We start from the raw sequence: 20,123 nt of genomic DNA on the forward strand, positions 1-20,123 counted from the left end.
TTATCAAATTCAATCATAATTACCTTGTTTTATTATTCAACAAAACACGTTCGTTAATAATTAATTTTTCATTTTTTATGAGAACAATAATTTATTTTAATTAATCCTCTGTGCCAAAATTACGGCAAGTGATTTAATTTAAAAGTTACTCGAAACTTTCAGCCTTAATAAAAATATAAAAACTAAAAATGACGCCAATTTTTTTAAATAAAAAATTGAGGTTTGAAGATGTGGATTTAAAGTCAATCTTTTAAAACAGCTCTTTTGATTAACAACTCCTTCTGTATCTGTAACCAGCTTTCTAATTATGCATTGATTACAACCACCAAACTTATCTCAAAAATGCTTTGATTGATTGAAATACCATCTTATCTTATGCATAAATATTTATGAATTATTTTGTCAAAATTACTCATATTATTTTAAAACTTTCAAAAAATAAATTTTTAATAAATTTATGAAAATTTTAATTTATATTTCTGGAATATTTATTTTCAGGAGATTTTCTATTAAATTTTAAAGTTTATTTGTTTCTTGGTCAGCCTAGTTTGCCAATTTATGCAAAAACCTCCTTAAGTCATAGCGGTAATTGAGAACCGCATTATTTTTTTCTATGCTTCATCTTAATCATATAACTACTATTATAATTGTGACAAGAGATGCTTTCGCGGCAGATAATTGGAGTCTCGCTCTCCTTTTTATTACACTTTTCTCGCTCATTGTGTTGTTTGCGATTTTCTGGTGCGACGAGTGGTCGGTGCCGGGGGCGGCGCGAAATATAAAAACATAATAAACTGAAATTACCATAGGATTATTGCACGCTGTGCGCGGGATTCGAACCAAGGTTATTCGCGTCGTGACGTAGACTCGGCATAGAATGAATTTTTTTCCTTTTTATAAATATTTTTTACGTCCAACACGCACTCGGTGCTTTCGGCTGGAAACGACAGCTTCCTGCTGCAAATGTGCACATTATTTTCATTCAAAGGGCAGAAAAGTTCATTGCGGAAAAAATTTGCATAATCTGAATGACGACGGGAATTTTCATTGTGTAGACTCGCTAATTGCGTTGGGAAAAGAGGGAATAAAATTAAACATTCTCACGTGAAAAGTAGTTATAATGATCTAATTTTAAATGATTATTAATTATTATGATTTTTAAATGTTGAAGTTTATTTTAAACTAAAATCGTGCATATTTTTGGCTCAAATTTAAATTAAAAAGTCGAACTGCAGCAAAAAACAGTAAAAGAAGTTAAAAAATTTCCGAATTTTGCGAGATTCAAAATAATTATTATATAATTTTTATCTGATAAAACTAATTTTTGAATTCACGAGGGAAATCTTATTGAACAGTAAACAAATCTTCTCATCAATATAAACCATTTTGGAAATTATTGGAGAACAATTGCAAATTTTAAAGACCATTGTTGAAGAGACTTGAATTGAAGAGTCAATAAGGAGTCCTTTATTTACAGTAAAAATATTGTAAACTGTAGGAAAATTCCAATAATAATCTTGGAACATTACAAATAAAGATTCAAATATTCAAGAGGAAAAATTTCATTTTAAATCTCGCTTATTTTTAATAAGAATTTATTTTCCAGAATCAATTTTAAAGTGATTTAGAACCAGTTTAATTGACTGTAAAAATATTCTCAAATGATTTATTTTAAATATTCCTGTTTGAAAGAAATGAAGGTGATAAACAAACAAATGCTTCACTTGAACCAGTAATGAGAAATGCGTTCTCTCTTTTGTTATTCGTCTCTGTGCACGTCTCTTGCTCTGCGCCGCTGTCAGATAAGGTGTAATTCTGGTGATTCTACTGCGTGGTTTATCATTGTTGTTGTGCCTTAATTAACCGGAAAATTACGCCCAAGGAACAGCAACTCTGCTTCTTTAATTCGCTCGCATTTCCAGAAATTTCGCTTCCTTGGAAATGTTCAAATGAAAAAAAGACGCATTTCGTTATGTAAAGAAAAAAAATGTATATAAAATTATATAACAATTAAAGTCGTAATTTGATAGACTGGCCAGGAGTTCAGTGAACCTTAATAGGGATACCTGACTTGGGAGCAGATTTGTGTCAAGTGAATTGTGCTTGTCGCTACTGATTGTTACGAAAAGAGGTAACAAAATTTATTATAAAACGAGTCAATCATACCAATTTTGAAATATTCATCAGCATTTCTTTAAATTGATTGAAAATTATAGAAAAAAAGACACATATGAAAGTATTTTTTGGTTTGCTTTATTTGTTTATCATTTCTTATTAAATTCAGATTATGTTTTTGCTTAAATTTTATTCATAAATAAATTTTTCTTTTGCAGAACATTTAAAGTGCGATTCGTATCATTTTGAAAACAAATTTAACAAGCAAACTTGGCACTTTTGCGGCGACTTTGGTTTCTCGAAGTGACAGTACGAGTTCAATCGACCGCAACTGGATCGAAAATGGCAAAAGTTGAGAGATGAGAATCTGCGTTCCCAGGCCGCAAGCATGAAAGGCCCGACCCATATTTTAACAGAGGCAATTGCGCTGCCACTTCCAAGAATTTTCCCTCATTACGCTTCTTGTTATTAGGAAAGAAAAATCGCAGTCAACATTTTTGCAACACGATTACGCACTTGGTGCAGCAACATACGGTCGCTCTATATAAAAAAAATGAGTTGATCACGACTTCGTTAAAAGTTCCTGATATCAACTTAAACTTGATCGATTTTATTTAAAAAATAACTGTTTGTTAAATAATTAAATTTGTATTCTGAGAGGAAATTTGAATTTTTAATATTTTCCGGCAATTATTTTTATGTGATTTTTCTCATTTGTAAAATAATTAGCACTGCAGTTTTTCCTTTGCCAATTTGTGGCGTTTCTAAAACAACATCATTTTCTATACAACTGGAAAAAACCGCGAAGATAAACAACTGCAATTGACGTTGGAAAACTACGCAATAGTTTATTATTATTTTACACGGAGTAAAAATTTAATTTCCTCTGCCTCATTCTCTCTTTTAAACAATGTTTGTTTAATTTTTTTCTACCGAGACGTCTTTTTGTTCCGGCTACTTTTGCGATTTCGTCACTGCCGGGATAAAAAAAAATCAAACTTTATTGAGAGGATTTTGCTGCGCATTTCATCTCTGTTACATGATTTAACCGCAGTTTATTTGCACAGCAAAATTATCAATTGGCAAAAAACCAAAGAAGACGCTTTCGTGAGGGAAAGTAAATATATGCAAACAAATGAGGCTTGCAAAAAAAAGCAAAGAGAGACACCATTTTCAAACAGCCTTGACTTTTTGAATGAAACGCACAAAGAAGTTGTAGATTTTTAAGGATTTTAGCCAAATGAAGAAAAGATTTGTATAAAAAGAGAAAGATTGTGCATTAAAGTAAAGGTTTACCGTTAAAATAGTGCCGCTTGTTCAGTATTTACTGATTTAATTTTTACAGTTGTCATTTACATAAACTATTAAAAAACGAAATTCATCAATTCAATTTTTAAAATACAAATTAAAAATTGTATCCTTTATTTAAATTGAAAGACAATTTTCGGAAAAATTATATAAATTTTTACAAATAAGTTGAGCAAAATTTTAATAAATTTCGAGATATTTAAATTTAAAAAAAAGAGTTAATTGTACGTCATAATCTGTACAATTTAATAATTCTATTCACATTTATTCTCTAAATAATAAATATTTATATACAAATGTTGCACAACTTCAGTTAAACGATTAATTAAATACGAGTAACTACTTTTCTCCCAAGACCTTGATTTTTATAGAATCTTCAAGTGGCTCATGAGCAGCAATTAATCGTTTTTTTTTCATGTGAAAAGAACGAATGATGAATGAACAGCGTGCGGAAGACGGAAGGTGAAATAAAAAAAAATCAACGGCCTTTCTGCTAATTACACCTTTGCTTATTTGCACAAAAGAGGAGAAAAGCGGCTCATTGCCGAAATTTATTTATTATCCTCGCTTTTCAGAATTAATTTATGACTAGCGTAAAATTTTAGCGAGACTTTTCCTGCTGCACCGAGAAATTGAAATATTTCTTCGCAGAAAAATGACCAAACTGGTTTTGTGTTCGTCTTAAAATTATTAAATTTTTTAATTAAGTTTCAAAGGTAGAGAATTAAGAGCGTTTGATATTTATGGTTTGTTTTAAATTTTTACTCAACTCAGGAATGCCAACGATTTAAAAAAAGAAGCTTTCTGAGAATTGAGAGAAACTTACAAAGGCAGACGTGGCGAGATTGAATTTTTAAACGTGAAACTAATGCGCGAAACTAATGTCAGTGCAGTGAATCAGCAAAAATCTCTGCCGCCGCGACTTTTCCTCAAGAATGGCGAATTGCATAACAACCGGGCAGGGGTGATCTTGATTTACAGCATCTCATTTTCCTCCTCTGGTAATTTTGTTTGATTATGTCAGATGGATCATGAAGGTTGAATCAAATCTTTCCTTGTTGAAAAGTAACAGGTACATTGAAATTATTAAAACAAACTTTAAATTCACTCTTAAATTATAGAATATAATTATTGTAAATTTCATTTTCAAAATAATTTATCAATTTTTTGTGACAAAATTTGTTCAAGATAAAATCCTTTTACCCAGCAGTAGTTAAAAGCATAATTTTATCTATTCGCAAAAATCAGGTTTTTATTTTCCTGTACTCTCAATAAATTTGCTTCGCGTATTATTTTCATCTTTTAGGAGGCGGTCAAGCCGGATTGCGGCCTCGGCGAATTATTTTGCCTCTCGGAGGAAGACGAAGGGAATCCCCACAGTATTCAGCGCGATGAAAGCACAATTAGGAAATAACTGAGAGAAAAAAGGCACTACTTAACCTCAAATTTAATTTCTATTACACATTATAAATAATTGAAAAACTTTAAACACGGCCAAATTATAATTATTTATTATTATTACAAATGTTTTTTATTGGAACAGAAGAAATAATTATTTTTTCACAAATATTTTTCAAGCAAAGTTAATTTATTCTAATTTTACTGAAATAATGAGTCATAATATAACATTATTTCGTGCCGTTAATTGTGGCAAGGCAGAGAGCGGAACGGACATTCTTCGTGTAATTGTGCTTTTGGTCCAACTACTGTCAAGTTGAGGTCGCCAGTTTGACAATTAAAGTTCGGAATGTTCGCGGAAGGACTTTGTGTCTCTCTAATTGCCACAATGGGATGGTAATAATTTCTGGTAAATCCCATCAAAACGGAAATACATCCTTATTACTTGACTGGATTTTTTTTTAAATTCGCACAAAATAAATTTATAAAATAAATCTTTACTAATTTTTTCATGCACATTTCAAAATATTGGAGACTACAAACGATTTTTTTTTTATAATTTTTAAATTAATACAATTTACTTGCCTAGAAATAAATTTAGCTGCGAATTTTCACCTAAAAAGTTGCCTTTTCGGATGTGAATAAATTTTTACGTCACACGAGCTAAAAAATATATTCTTTAAAGTAAAATTTTATTTTCTATTTCCCTTTTTCTTCGCTCTCTTATTCCGATTAGCTCTTCGCGGAGCAATACATTCTGTACAGTTAAACGCAACGGAAATAATGTGGCAAATTAGGTATATCGGCCTTTCGAACGACGTGTGAATGAGCCTCGTACTAAAAATAATGGTAAATGCGTGCAAACAAATAAACAGTGGCAACGCAGTTCGCATTCAAAGTGGCCTGGCAAGTCTATCGGGAAATCAATAAAAAAAGAAAATCAAATACGTGTAATTCGAAAAAAAATGAGTCAGACGAGGATTTTATATTTTGTAACAATGTATAACAACTCTCACTCTTATACAATACTCAAAAGAGAAGGTTTTTACCGTTTTTACTAAAATATTAACTAAATTCCTTCAAACCGACTAGATAATAAATTTAAAAATAAGGTTTTCTGAAAATTAATTACAAAAAAGTAAATTTAATAAATCATGGTGTTTTGTATTAATGTTTCTAAAAAAATATTGATTTTAATTTTCTTCATTCCCTAGTTTCAAATTATATTAATGCCTGAATGATTATTTAGTGTAAAGGTTTGGTTTTGTCAGAAAAAAACGACTTGATGTTGCAAAAAGTCACCCCTGAACTCATTGTTCACTTCAACGCCTTGCTTGGCCGATTATAGGAGATTAAAATCCACCAACCGTAACAATGGACTAAAATTGTGGCAATTTGTTTCTACACTTGTTTTAATCTTCCGAGACGGGATTTGCATATGTTATTGTGTTGCGAGCGGTATGTGTAAGGTTAATGAATGCGCACGCATGATCTGGGAAAGGTCGCGAAAAACGACGCTGTAATACTTTATCTCATTTGGAACTCAAGTCATGCGCCGTCATTTAGAGGATTAAGGAGTTTTTTCCTTTTGTATAAATTATATTTTTAAAGTAAGAAATTTAGAATGGATTTCTGAAAATAAAATATAATAAAAAATTTAAATTTGCTACTTTCATTGTGAATTGTGAGCTCGAAAATTAGGAGGTTTCAATGCTCTACAGAAAACAACAATTATGTAAAAATTTAAAATGAAGCCCAATCTCTATTTTTTAATCGTTACGTAACAAATCTCTTCCCAAAATAACTCCCCAACCCAAAGATACATTTTGGTTGATAATTTTTCTCTAGTTTTGGACGTGACAAATTCTGTGTGTGCTCTTGTGGAAAACTCAAAAGCACTGATTGCAGGGCGACAACCGAAAGGGAGCCTCAACTCGTTTTTAATCACTGAGTTTACAAACAAAACATCACTTGCATAGATCTTAGAAACACGAGAAACACTTTTCAAGATAATCGCAGCCACTAGCAGAGATTAGAACTGCTTTGGAGAGAAGTGAACCAACTGGAAGTTTTTCAAAAGCAAATTTTCTCCACGTGAGTTGAATTTTAATCACCCCTTGCGGAGATTTCAATGAACGCAGTATATTATCAAAGAAATCTTAACCTCAGTTTAATTTTGAAAGAAAAAAGACCAAAATAATATAATAATTAATTTAGATATTAATTTCAACTTCATTTATATTCAATCTAGAAACATTGACTGGAATGAATATAATTTTAATTAAATTTAATAAATATTTTATCATAAAATATTTAAAATTACTTACAATTATTTACAGTGTATCATAAATACACAGCTAAATATTTCATTTAAGAAAATTGCACGATTTTTTTAATTGAAATAAAAAACACCATTTTTTTACTGCCTATAAACTATTGTGTTTGAGGAATTCGTCTCATTTTGTACTCACTTGAGGAGGATTCGCCAGAAGCAGCCGAAACTGGACGCGTTGGCCACTTCACAGGAATAGGACACGGTCATTTTTGGGGCGGCTGGGGGCGGCCGGCGGCCACGGTCGGTCGGGTGTGTGCAGGTGGAGGCGAGCGCGGCGACCAGCACCACGACACTCGCTCGATCGACTGCCGAGAGCGGCGGCCGCTGTGGCCAGGCCGCCTCCCCCCTTTCAACTCGCGGCAGCCGCGACCTGCCGGAATAAATCGCGCGCGCAGGTGCCTCTCAAGACAAGAGCTGATTCACCGCGCCACAGACGCGGGGATGCTCTCGCGACCTCGAGGTCAGCCTAGACACAGACTCAAACAACTTATTTTTGGTGAAAGGACAATCTAGACTATAATATTCTTTACTCTTTCGTTTCTTTTGAATGGGAATTTGCAACCTTGGCTATTTTAAAGATTAAAGCGGATTAAAGATTGAAAAGATATATTATTTTTATTATATTTTTTAAGGCCCAAAGTAATCCAGGTTGAATTGAAGAATGGCTCAAAATAGCTCAAAAAACTTGAAAATTATGTTATCATTTAAAGTCCTGAAATATATTTTACTTCCAATAATTTTAAATCAGAATGACGAAACCTGCAATGTTGTGAGCAATTTTAAACATCTTTATACAATTTTTCACTTCTCAGAATAAGAAAAACAAAACTAATAAATAATACCCTGGGCTAGGGTAACCGCAATTTAATAATATAATTTTATTTTCGTGTTGCTTGTAAGCAAATGCACGTGTCTGCGTTTGCCATGATAGGATGAAAAGCGTAAATAACTACAAAATAATGAAATCGAAAATGAAGGTTGAAATTTCCAATTGATATCTTATAATGGCCAAAACTTGATCTTATTTTTGTTGGCTACGTTAATAAAGAGTCCATAAAAGTTGCCGACACGCCTTAAATCGAGACCGACCGCAAAATTTTGGCCGGAGCTCAAATGAACCACAAAATTGTTCCGAAAGAGAGAGTAAATTTAACGTATGTGCAAAAAATTGCTCCAAAGGTCAATGCTTTGGGAGAACAAAAAAACAATAATTTACAGATAATTTATAACCTGCCAATTATTTGCAAGGAAACGAGGAAGATAAGACAATCGAATTTTCCATTTGGTTCAAGGACTCAATCGAAGGGAAATCGCTACTTTATAAAACGTGCCGATACAATAATTTAATACGCGCGGGTCAAACACAAATGAGTGCCAAGTTAGAGATGAGGAAAGGCGATTTTACGATATACATTCCGGCGGGCCGCAGAAATAATTCAGCGCGCGGCTGAGCAAGGTAAAGGTCGATAGTAAAAATCGGCGTGAACTTGAGGTCGGCAAACGAGCCGGTAGCGAAAAAAAATAGTAGAAGCTGAATATGATTAGTGTCCATTCACTCGAAAATATACAAAGCAAGTGAGAGTTTTTGGTTTATTGTTAAACAATTTGGAAAGATCTTAAATTAAATGATTCAATAAATTTCTTTTTAATTATTTTGATTGATTTTAAACTGATGAAAAAAATTATTGTTTAATAAAAGATTTTTTAAATTTAATAATCAATTTTAATTAATTGATTATAAATTTCTAATAATTTCTTCCTTTGCTTTTTCAGAATTAGATTCATTTAATTCAGCCACTCCACAATATTGTCTGACAATAATAACTGGTTTAGATAAGATCAGTTTAAATGTATGTTTTTTATTTTACTTGCAGCCTTTCCTGGTTCGACTTTTTCCGTTTAAAATAAGTAGATCGGAGAGAATTATAACACACGACCGTTGCATTACATAAATGCATTTTATATTTATTTTCCTCTCTCTCTCTTGATAATATATACAAATGTGTTGAATGAAAGAAGGTTTTCGCTCGTCGTCGATCGATTATGTAACGATTTATGACCTCCAGTGGCATTTCATTAATTCACTTTATTTCTCGGTACACAAGCGAGGGATGCAGATGTGTTATAAAAATAAACGACGCCTTATGTACTTAAAAGACATGCATATGAACACGTATTGTGTGTACAGAGAGTACGTGAGCGTCGGGGGAAATAAATTGTAATTCCCAAAGTAAGTTTTTTAATGCAATCAATTTTCAAATTATTTTTAAGGAAGATTCAACGATTTTTTTTTTAGTTATATTAAATTTGCTTAAAATATAACATAATTTTGAATTTTGACTTAATTTTAATAAGTATAATATTTTAATTTTCAAAAAGAAAGTGTTAAGTTTGTTACATAATTATTACTTTTATTATTTCCTTGTTTCTTTGACGTGTGTGCTAAAGTTGTGAGCCGAGTCCAAAGGTTTCTTTATTGAAGACATCGCAGTCCTCCACTCAAGGCCCACGTGGTGTGACATTAAAAGTGGCACAATTTCCCGCGCGCATCCCAACGAACCAACAAAAAGCCCTTTCAATAAACCGACGAGGCTGGTAATCTGCCAATGATTGTTTGCGAAGGTTTTGTTTTTCACTCTTTTGTTGCGCGCCCCACACGCCAGCGAACCTTGACTCCTTGCAAATATATATTTCCTGCCAGTTCAATGCTTTTTACATTAAATGTTTAGAAAAAAATCATGTTTTAAACAAAGAGTTAAAAACAATCAAGATTTAATATTTCTAGTTTCAATAGTTTTGATTCTGAAAGTACTTAAAAAATTTCATTTCTCTAAAGAAAAAGTTTTGATATTCAGCAGCCAGTAAGGATACAGTATTACGAAAATTCGTTAAATCCTTTTAATTATTTTGTCTTATTTATTGTTAGAAAAGATGGTAACAATTCCTAATACTAAAATGTTAAAACATTGTACTACATTTCAAAATTTGTTTATTCACAACATTTTTGCCAACCAGCAAAATTCCTCTGCATAGTCTTAATTTTCATTAGGCAGCATCCAAATAATTTTGTACAGAAACGAAAGCGACTGCGACAGAATGAAATAAATTTACATCATGTGCAAAAAGACGTTGCGAGACAGAAGAATAAGAGACATTTAATTAATGTAATATCCGTAGAGATATTTTTACAAACAGAAAGACTTGGGGGAGCTTGATGTTGCCGCCTCAAATGGGGCAACAGAAGTAAAAACTAATTACTTAATTATAGGCTGAACAGTATTTGACCAAAAATATAATATCAATTTATTAAAATAAGCCTTAATTTAGTAGAGAAAAAAATTGACAAACAAGCAGCTTCTGAGGCCTTACACCAAGTCTTGCCGAGATTGAGTTCCTGTAAAATTTCAACCATGCAAGGCCCGGAGTCAATAAAAATTACATTATTCGAGAGACTGGGCAAAATAATTTTGACTTCAAGATCGCAGGGATCACAATTTTTTTTTATTGATCGGAAAAATAGTTTTTAAATTTTTTGCACTAACCCAATTTCTGCAACACAACCTACAGAGATAAAACCAACCTCGATCATAAACAACCTGTATTGTCTTTTCTTTCGAATAATTTGCATACAATGATTCAATTAGGCCGTGCCCTGGTGGTGTTTAAATTTCCCTGCCAAGGTCCACATTGATTAGCACTTTTCCTGCCTTCATTTGACGGGCGAGGAGGTCACCAGCGCCTGGTCGCTGATGCTGCGCCGGTGCGTCTGGATGCTGCGCCGCTTGACGGCCGCCTCGAGAGGCCGCTGCGTGGCCGTGTTTTGAGCCTGCAGGGTGGACTGCAGCACCTGCTTGATGGTGTCCATCCACCGCTTTTTGGAATGCTCATCCGTCGTCGTGAAGAGGTGACAAACATTTGCGGATGAGTCGGCTGAGGTCACTTTGAAACACCGGTTAGCTGAAAAGAAGATAAAATTGATCAAATCATTGCCAAAAAGTTTAATTTATATATTAAAATTACAGTAAAGAAAACAAATGAGAAAAATAAATTATTTGAATTTAAATTATGATAAATTAGCCTGATTTTTAAATTTTCAAAAAGACAACAGGGACATTAATTTAACTTATTCTTATTTTGCTCTCCTTCAAAATTGTTCAAAATAACATCTAAATCTAAACTGTAATTTAAATTTTGCCATTCCAATTTCTTACATTTTGGAAATTTAATGCAATTTATAATAATTGTGAAGAAAAAATAGCACAATAAATTCAACTAATTCAAATTGAATTTTGTGTATCAAAGCACTCAATATTAATCGGAACTTATTCCATTTTTTTGGAATTATAAAAGTCTCTAATTGAATTTAATAAGGTATTTTTTCTTTAAATTTTTAATCGGACCGTTTTTAACTCCAACTCACAATTGCGGCTATTTCGAAGAGGTTCAATTTCATCAGTTTCAAGTTCAGCTGCTGGTATCAGAGGCCACAGGACTGTCAGTTTGTCAGTCTGCTTGACTGCCCTGGTCACCAAGAAGCCCACGTCAAACAACAGACAGTGCAATTTGGTTCCGCGCTGGTCTCGAAGGTCCCCCTCGCACAAAACGGCAGTGGCTGACTCTAGCAAGTCACATTCTGGGGTTTTGACTTCAGGGTTCCAGACAAGACGGGAGAGGGTGTGTTTGCATTCGGCCATGCCCATGGCCTTGTCCACTTTGTGGAGGAGAGCGTTGAGCAGAGGAGTCACCTGAGGGAGGATCGTCCTGTCCGGATGGGTTGCAGGGGTGTGCTTCAAAATCTCGCCAATCAGAATCGGGTACTTGACGATGCGATTGCGAGGAAAATCTGAAATGGGAAGTTTATAAAATTATAAGTCAATACAATATCTGTTTATTTTACCAAGGAAGGTCCAGAGGTCTAATTTCCTGCTGAAGGGAGAGTCAAGGCACCTCTGGAGAAAATCTTGAAAGCGTTTATTTTTGTCCTTCTTTTCGTCCAAAACAGCCTTGGCCTTGACGTGTCTTGAACAATAACTCATGTAACATTCCAAACCCGGAACCTGAAAATTGAAATAACAATAATAAATAAATCATTAATTTTTTACTATAGATGAGTACTTTATAAATAAATCTAATCAATTTTTCAAAGAATGGATTTAATTTTGTATAAATAAAAAACAAAACCTTTACAAAAAATTAATAAATAAATTATGCATTGATTTTAATCAATTGAAGTAAATTAAATTGATTGTCTTTTTTCCTTTCAAATTGAGTTTTTTTAAATTATAATTTTCAAAACAGATCATATTAATTTGCAATTTTTATGATTATTTTAATTTATGAAACTGACCCATTGCAAAAGGACGTGTCCGACCGTCCGGATGACCCCACTGGTCTCTCGGACGGCCTGCAATTTGTCGCGAAGGTTCGAGTGCAGCTGCAGGAGGGCGTCGAGGTCGCCAAAGATGCACTCGGTCTCCTCCTCGGTCAGAATGTTGAGTTGCAGCAGGGAATTGCGGTATGTTGTCTTGATCAACTCGAGGTCCTGCACCATTCCGTGCTCGCCGATGTACAACTCGTAAATGGCCTCCTGGCGTTTGACCTCGGTCGTGGTCAGCGAGCTGCTCAGGCAAGCCACCGACTGGCTCCAGCTGCGGGTCAGCCGCTGCCTCTGCGGGGTGGTGACCTTGACCGGTGCCGAGGGCACCGGCGGCGGGCCCATCGAGGGACGCAGGATGCTGCAGGAGCGACGCAGGAGGCTCTTGCGCACGATCGGCTCATCCAAATCCGACTTGCCAGAGGAACCCTGGAAGCAATTCAGAAATTTGAAAAAATTATTATTTGTTTGAAACATTTTGTACCTGAAGGGACGCTCCGATTTTCAGGACTGGCTTTTTGGGCGTGGTGAAGAGTGAGGCGAGGGAGAGACGCTTCGATTTTTTGTTTTCGGGTTCGGGTTCCTTGACGTGCGGGGCGACGCTTGACGATTCGGTCACAACATTGCTGTTGCGCCGTTTCCGTTTTCTCTGCGGGTAAAAATGAGTATTTAATACAAAGAACAATTTTGTAAATTAAAAATCTTACAAACAATCCCTGAAAAGTGTCATCGCTCTCTTTACCATCTTCTGTGTCCGCATTGTCGTTTTCATCTCTGTCCATGTCCGGATTTGATTCTGCAAATACAATATTAAAGTATTATTTAAAGTTAATATGAAGAATTAATTTATGAAAGATACAAAACACTAGTGACACAAATAAAAAAAGTACATATCCATTGAACAAAATCCAGCTTTTTTTAAGAATTATTTATTTATTTATCAAAATTTTCCTGATCAAATAATAGATTTTTTAATTCAAAAACTCTTAATTTCCGCCCTATTTTTATCTAAATCTGCGTTTTTGTTATTGTTTTCAACCGTCAAAAAACATGCCTTTGTCGGGTGTGGTTTTGCTCCGGCGCTTTCTCTTCAGCGTAAAACTCATTTTGACCAGAATTCGGTGCTGCTCGATTGTCCCTGAATCACATGCAAGTCGGCCTGACGCGGTTCGGCACGTGCTTCGGTCGATTCGGCCGCCGAAGAAGGAGAATTCTGACGAAAACGACTAACCGGCCGCCGCCATCGATGAACGATCGCGCCTTTTTGAATCGCTCATATGGGCGACGCCAGCGCCGCCACCGATTTGAAAGGTGGCGCGAAATGCGTGTGAATCTTTTATATTACATTTGTGATTCATTGATTATATTAAAAATATAGTATGAGACTGTTAGATTTACGACATTTCACGACTCACTGAATAATTTACTACGAATTTTTATGAGAAAAAAAATTAAATTCAGTTAAATAAAAGCAAAATAAAAGGTGATTGAATTTTAGGAATTTTAAATTATTTAATAATTTATTGCATTGTTTAGATAATGAACTTTCCGCGACTTTCTACGTTCTTTTTGTCGCATATTTAAATGCATCTCAATTTAAAATATAATAAACTAAATTTTAGAATAATATGAAACGGGATAATTTTAATGATTAAAAAAATAATTATGAACAAAAAATGCTTTCATAGGTATTAAATTTATAATTTTCATTTTTACAGTCACCAGTTTCTGATTAAAATAACCCATCCCAAGTTTATTCAACAATCATAAAAGGACACCTTATAGTGGCATAGTAAAATAACATACATACAATTATTGGAAATTTATAGCTGTGTAAATATTTTTGACAATTTATTAATTTTTGCAAGAATGCATTAAAAATATTCCCAAAGTGTTTTTGACGAAAATTTAATTTTCCATTAAATTTTTATCATAAAGCAATTTAATAACTCTAAGCTACTAATTTTAATGATTTATGTATTAAATTAATATTATTATTATTGTTTTGGAAATGAAGAAAATAAAGTAAATGATTAAAATGGCAAATTAAGAGTTTTGGGATTTTTTTTAACTTATGTATTCTCTGCTTGCCAATTTTTTTTTTGTCTTGCACAAAAGAAAAAAAAACCGACCGGACATTTTTAGGGCATCATCGCGGCGAATAAGTTTTGAGGCGGCAAAGAGGCATCGTTTGTCACGCCGCGTCTGCGAACAGAATCGACAGAAAGAGATCTATCAAAAGAGCGCGCGGGGGGTGGTGAGCGAATGACCTGGGTCACGACGGCCCCTTTTGAGGGAGGGAACCGCGGAAGAAGGAAATCGCGGTGAGGGGGCGAAGAAGAAAGAATCGATAGGGGTGGTCGCGGCAGACGAGAGGGAGGGAGGGAGGGCGGGGGGTGGCGGCGGCGCGTCAGCTGGGGGTTGCGGTGCTCTCGCGCGGGGTGCAGTGGAAATGTAACGCTCAGTGCGGCACCACCACGTGCGCTCCAGCCAGAGCAACCCCCTCATGCGAGCCGACGGCCCTGCGAACGCAACCTGCACCGCCTCGCCACCGCCGCCTGCCCATCCTTGGTAATTTTTTAATAAAAATTTTATCAAAAAAATCACTTTATATTGAAATTGATCAATTAAAATATAAAGGTATCAAAATTTACTTTTATATGACAAAAAAATGAGGTACAATTTCAAATTGTGCTTTAGTTAATCAATTTAATTTCAAATCTGCATGGCAATTAGTTTGAATTTTTATTGAAACCTTCATTTTAATTGCTGCGTCCCCATCTAAAAGGAACAAAACTAGAAATTGTATTTTATTTTAAATTTTGGTCTTTAAATTTCAATAACAAAAATCAAAATGTTTTTATTTTCATTTTAAAAATAAAAATAAAATTAATTGAAAAATTCTTTTATAAATTTAATCATTTGGTGCTACAATCACATGATAATTTAAAAAGTAAAGTTTTATTAAATTCAAACTAAGATTTAAATTAAAACTTTGTTTAAAATAAAAATAGTAAAACACCTTTTTTGACATATTCAAATCAAGTCTGTAAACAAATGGTAATGACAAACTCAATTTTTTTTTTTTTTTTTTTTTTTTAAATAATGGGATAAAAATTGGTTTCTTTTGTTGTAGAAACTTATTTTGACCTTACGAATAATAGTTCCCTAGATAAGTTTAAGCGTGAAATAATAGAATTGGAAAACTAGCAATTTTTTAAACAAAATAATTCGTATGTATTTTAGGATTTTAAATACTTAAAATGAATCACATCATTGTTGTAACAATGGTTTTCATTCCTGAAACGACCCAAATTTAAATTTTTAAGTTACATTAAAATTTGAGCATTGACTTTATTGAACACTATTTCTGTATTGTAATTGTAAAGGAAATAAATTATTATAGGAGATACCATAATTTATAAATTTAATTTAACTACTCTAAATTTATTGTTATATAATTTAACAGGGCTTAAAATTTACTTTTCAAACCAAAGTTCAATACAAGTGCTCCATTGAGCGATCAAAATTTGACAGTCTTCTGTGATGAAACATTCGGAATTGAAAATTTTTAATTTATTCTTGCCAAATTCTTTTGGCCTTTGACTTTTTTACCAACACCAGCTCAGACTTTCGGATACACTCATTATGAATGTACGACTTTGTGTCACCTTTCCGCACCTGCCAAGCCGGCTTTGACGCGGAAAAACACGGCGCGGATGGCGTGGCGCCGCCGGGGAATTTTATTTTGGCAGAGGCTCCGTTCGTGTCACGATCAGCGCAGCTTTATCTGTTACGGCCGCAAAAACAACAGACAGAGCAGACGTCGTCGTAAAATGGGCCAAAACAGTTTTGAACTTTGATGAGAGCGGCCAATTCTCCGCTGATCGATTTCGCTTGCTCTTTTCAATGAGACTCGCGAATTTATATATAAAGAAAGAATATTTTCTTACGTAATCTTTTCTTCTTTTGTAACTTTATAAGAAGAGAGACCATACTCGAGATAAATACAATGAGAGAGAAATAAAAGATGGGCATTAGAAACATCATATCTTTACTATGGCTTTTTACAATTTGATTATCCTGTTCTCTGTGCCATCTACGCGCCATTCACAATTGAGGGCGGCTTTTATTGCTACGCCGCACTGAGGTGTAATCAACCTACTTTCTAATTACTTCTTTCCCGTTTTATGTGTTAGATGAAAACTCCCCTGTTATTTAACTTGCGAAATATGTAATATAAATAGAGATGTATTTTAATAATTGAGCAGTTTCATATCTTTTTACAATTTTTTATTTCTTAGATATTCAAATATGAAGTTATCAATAATAAAATGTTCTAAAATTTATTGTTATGAATCATTTTTGAGTAAAAATTGAAGTTTACTAAACAAAAAATCCAAACTTTCCATCAAACAAAGTTTTCCTTAAAATATCACAAATGAATTCAATTTTTCGCCAATTTTCATGAAAATCCAGTTCTTTTAATCAATCCACCTCTTTAAAAGTTGTTCGGAAGCGCCAGGATTGAATCATCGGTTGCAAAAAATGATCAAAATGGCCTGTCTGGATTGATAATCGCGGAAACGCATAAAGTTAAAATCTTTGAAATTTTGTAGCCATTTTACAAGGTTTGGGCCTGGTTTTAGTATTTAATGTATTGAAACTTCATGAATTGGGAAGATTTAATTGATTAAGGTCAATTTGAAGCTTAGAAAAAAATAATTGATCTTATAAATTTTTCAGCCCTGTTGATTTTTAAAAACTTTCTGGAAGTTTGGTTAACTTAAGAGTAGGTTTAAAAGAACATTATAAACTCTGTAAATTTAAGTTCCTGGTGGAAATTTCAAAAAATTTTGAAAAACATTCAAATTCCAAAAGTTGAATTTGATTTTGATGAACATAATATTTAATTTGAAAAGAACAAATAATAATTCAGCTTTATTGCAAACTTGCTTGTTTCATTTTTCCGCTTTAAAATCAAAAGTTAACTTTAAAAATTTTCAGCTAATTTTTAACAAATATAAATTTCAATTTGTTTATTTGTTTATAAGTACAAACAAAACTAAACTAACCCTTTTTTCTTCCAATTAAAATTTCTTCTTATTCAGATTGCTAATCAGCTGGGATTTCTCAAAAGCTGTCCGTCTCATTAGCATTTAATTGCGGCGAAATAAGTCGCGAATTACGACGGCAAAGTGCGTCATTTGGCAGGAGCGAGACGTCGGCGGGCGGGCGGGCGATTTGAGGGTGCGCCTGGTGGCAGGCAACCGACTCGTCGGTTCCGCACTGCAGTATAGCCTGCCTGGCCGCGAGTACAACCAGCCGAGCAGCCCTCCACATTAGTAAGCAACGCTTGGACCGGCGTGTATTTTTATTGCGCTGCCGCCGTCATAACTCGAAACTATCCTTCCTATCTTGGCGTTTGTTTGTTTGTTTCGCTCATTGTCGCGCCCCTAAATGCACTTTTAACGACCACATCGAGTACATATTCATATTCAGACGAGAACAATCGCGCCACTCCGCCAACCTAGTCCCTCTCCGTGTGGGCACAATAAAAAAAATGTTGCTTTGGCACGACAAGCAAAATTTAGCTACTTTTAAGCACAACAATGAAATCAAAGTTATAATTTAAATTGCCTTCAAATTCTAATAAATAAAAATGTGTTTTTTATAGGATTTAAATTAAATGAAATTTAAAAAAAATTGAATATTTTGAAACTTTTTATAAAAAAAGCAATTTATTGTGATGTTTCCTTGAAAAATTACAACTGCAAAGTATTGAAAATTTGTAACAAATAATAATTATCAAAATTAATTGGGCCTTTTTTTAGCTAAAACCCCCTCTAGAGCCCCTGCACATTATGTTTCACTAAAGAAATTATTTCAAAATAATCAATTATAAATTCATTTATAATGAGAGTTTTATTGATTTTTGTTCAAATTTATTCTGAAATAAACAATTATAAAAACTGACATGCTGACACAATTACGTAATCTAAAAATCTGCCATAAAAATTTCACAAACAATTTCATATTTCACCAAATGCTTGGAAATGCGGACTTCATCGATTTTTAACGACAACTCTCAATAATAATGGAATTTAAATTTCTACTGCTTCTTTTAAATTAAAAAATCGTTTAGATAAAATAATCTAAATTGTAATTTAATAAAAAAACATCAAGTAAATTTCAATTAATCATCTTATAACAGGAATCCTGCAAAGAAATAATCTGAGGTTTCTTCAATTTTAACCACATAATTAATTTACAAAATTGTTGAAATTGAACAAACGTTTATAATTATCAAAGAAAATAGTTCAATTCCACTTTTTGTATCACATTAACTATGCTCATTTCTGAGGTTTATTTTGTAACAAACAAAACCTTTATAAAAACTTTCAATCTAAAGAGCGATTTAAACATTTTACTTTAAGATTCAGGCTTCTTTTCAAAATGAAGCTATATAGCTTCTGTAAAATACCCCGCGAGCCAATTAGGTTTTCCTCACAAACGCGCGAGTTTTATTTGTGTTGCTAAAGCGTTTCGAAGTTTCTCTCGCACCAAGTTAAATTTTAAACCCGCTCGCTCGGCGGCGGAAAAACAACACAGATTGGAAGAGTCGCCCCGAGGAGCGATAATTCTGCGAGCGCCGCACCAATTGGGCCTCCCCTCGGCCCGAGTCTAATTTCGCTCCGCGCGAGACGTAAAACTTGATGGTCTTTTCCAAACTTGCTCAATTCTTGCGTGCCCTCGCTGAATAAAAATCACTTGGCCAATTCGCGAGTTCTTCTGCGGAGGCACAATTTGGGGCGAAAACGACCGCCGACTGCAAACGACTTATTAACAAAAATTTGCATATTTTTTTCAGACCCGTTTGTGGCAAAAAAATTTGCATAAATTAAATTTGTTCATAAATGAAATGTTGTAAATAAAAGTGGGAAAAATATGTGATCATCTTTTGTTATGTTTGAATTGCAATGAAATTTACTAATAAATCCCTAATTTGAAATTAAAAATGAGTTTTGATAATTACCTAAAGATGTAAAATTGCCTGATTTGAATAAAACTAAGCAATTTTAGAAATTTTTCATGTTTGATCACCAGTTTTGACTGAAAATTTTAATTTAAAATCAAATTTTGTCAGCAAAAATAGCAATTGAAAAAATTTCCAACATGAAAAAACCAAAGAACTTGAAAAAGTTTTAATTGAAAAGAATTCCCTTCTGCTATGACATGACGCAAATTTGTTAAACCGTTGGAAAACATGGCGATGAATAAATTCAACGCTGCGAAACAAAGATAAAATTGTGCTTTTATTCCAAGCTCAGTGTTGCAGACGAACGGCCATAAATTATGACTTTAATGCTCTCTAGTTATTCTCGCGCCAGCTCCGCGCATTTGCATTAATTGTGTTCCCGTGCATCGCGTTCCAATGCAGGTGGAAAAACAAAAGCGGAATACACGGATCAGTAGCAAATATATCCAGAGCACAAACATTTAATTTTAGAATCTTGGATGAGTATTTATAAATTAATCAATTATTAAGATATTTATTGAATAAAATTTCTGTGGATTTTAAGACTGAATTAT

The 20,123-nt window shown here is 33.6% G+C and overlaps 3 protein-coding genes across 9 annotated transcripts in view; 1 reads left to right on the forward strand and 2 right to left on the reverse strand.

The window, feature by feature from the left end:
• Window positions 1-7,453, reverse strand: part of LOC132194039 (bestrophin-4) — a 32,593-nt gene extending 25,140 nt beyond the window's left edge. Inside the window, exon 1 of the mRNA XM_059615085.1 lies at window positions 7,293-7,453. Coding sequence (XP_059471068.1) covers window positions 7,293-7,363 — 71 coding nt within the window. The 5' untranslated portion in view covers window positions 7,364-7,453. The remainder of the gene's footprint in view (window positions 1-7,292) is intronic.
• The window catches only part of LOC132194041 (sialate:O-sulfotransferase 1-like), a 119,050-nt gene that overhangs the window by 92,451 nt on the left and 6,476 nt on the right, over window positions 1-20,123 (forward strand). The gene's annotated exons all lie outside the window — the stretch shown is intronic.
• Window positions 10,050-20,123, reverse strand: part of LOC132194040 (rho guanine nucleotide exchange factor 3-like) — a 40,219-nt gene continuing 30,145 nt past the window's right edge. Inside the window, exons 1-7 of one of the 2 annotated variants that reach the window (XM_059615088.1) lie at window positions 13,585-13,781; window positions 13,238-13,326; window positions 13,015-13,179; window positions 12,504-12,959; window positions 12,054-12,213; window positions 11,577-11,999; window positions 10,050-11,113 (exon numbers count right to left, since the gene is read on the reverse strand). In XM_059615088.1, coding sequence (XP_059471071.1) covers window positions 10,866-11,113; window positions 11,577-11,999; window positions 12,054-12,213; window positions 12,504-12,959; window positions 13,015-13,179; window positions 13,238-13,326; window positions 13,585-13,636 — 1,593 coding nt within the window. In that variant the 5' untranslated portion in view covers window positions 13,637-13,781 and the 3' untranslated portion in view covers window positions 10,050-10,865. Of the gene's footprint in view, window positions 11,114-11,576; window positions 12,000-12,053; window positions 12,214-12,503; window positions 12,960-13,014; window positions 13,180-13,237; window positions 13,327-13,584; window positions 13,782-20,123 lie in introns of those variants that run through there. The other variant, XM_059615087.1, reaches the window with a different exon arrangement.

This window comes from Neocloeon triangulifer, unplaced genomic scaffold (genome assembly GCF_031216515.1).
Source record: "Neocloeon triangulifer isolate White Clay Creek 2 clone unplaced genomic scaffold, ASM3121651v1 ptg000005l, whole genome shotgun sequence".
Classification (NCBI taxonomy): Eukaryota; Metazoa; Arthropoda; class Insecta; order Ephemeroptera; family Baetidae; genus Neocloeon; species Neocloeon triangulifer.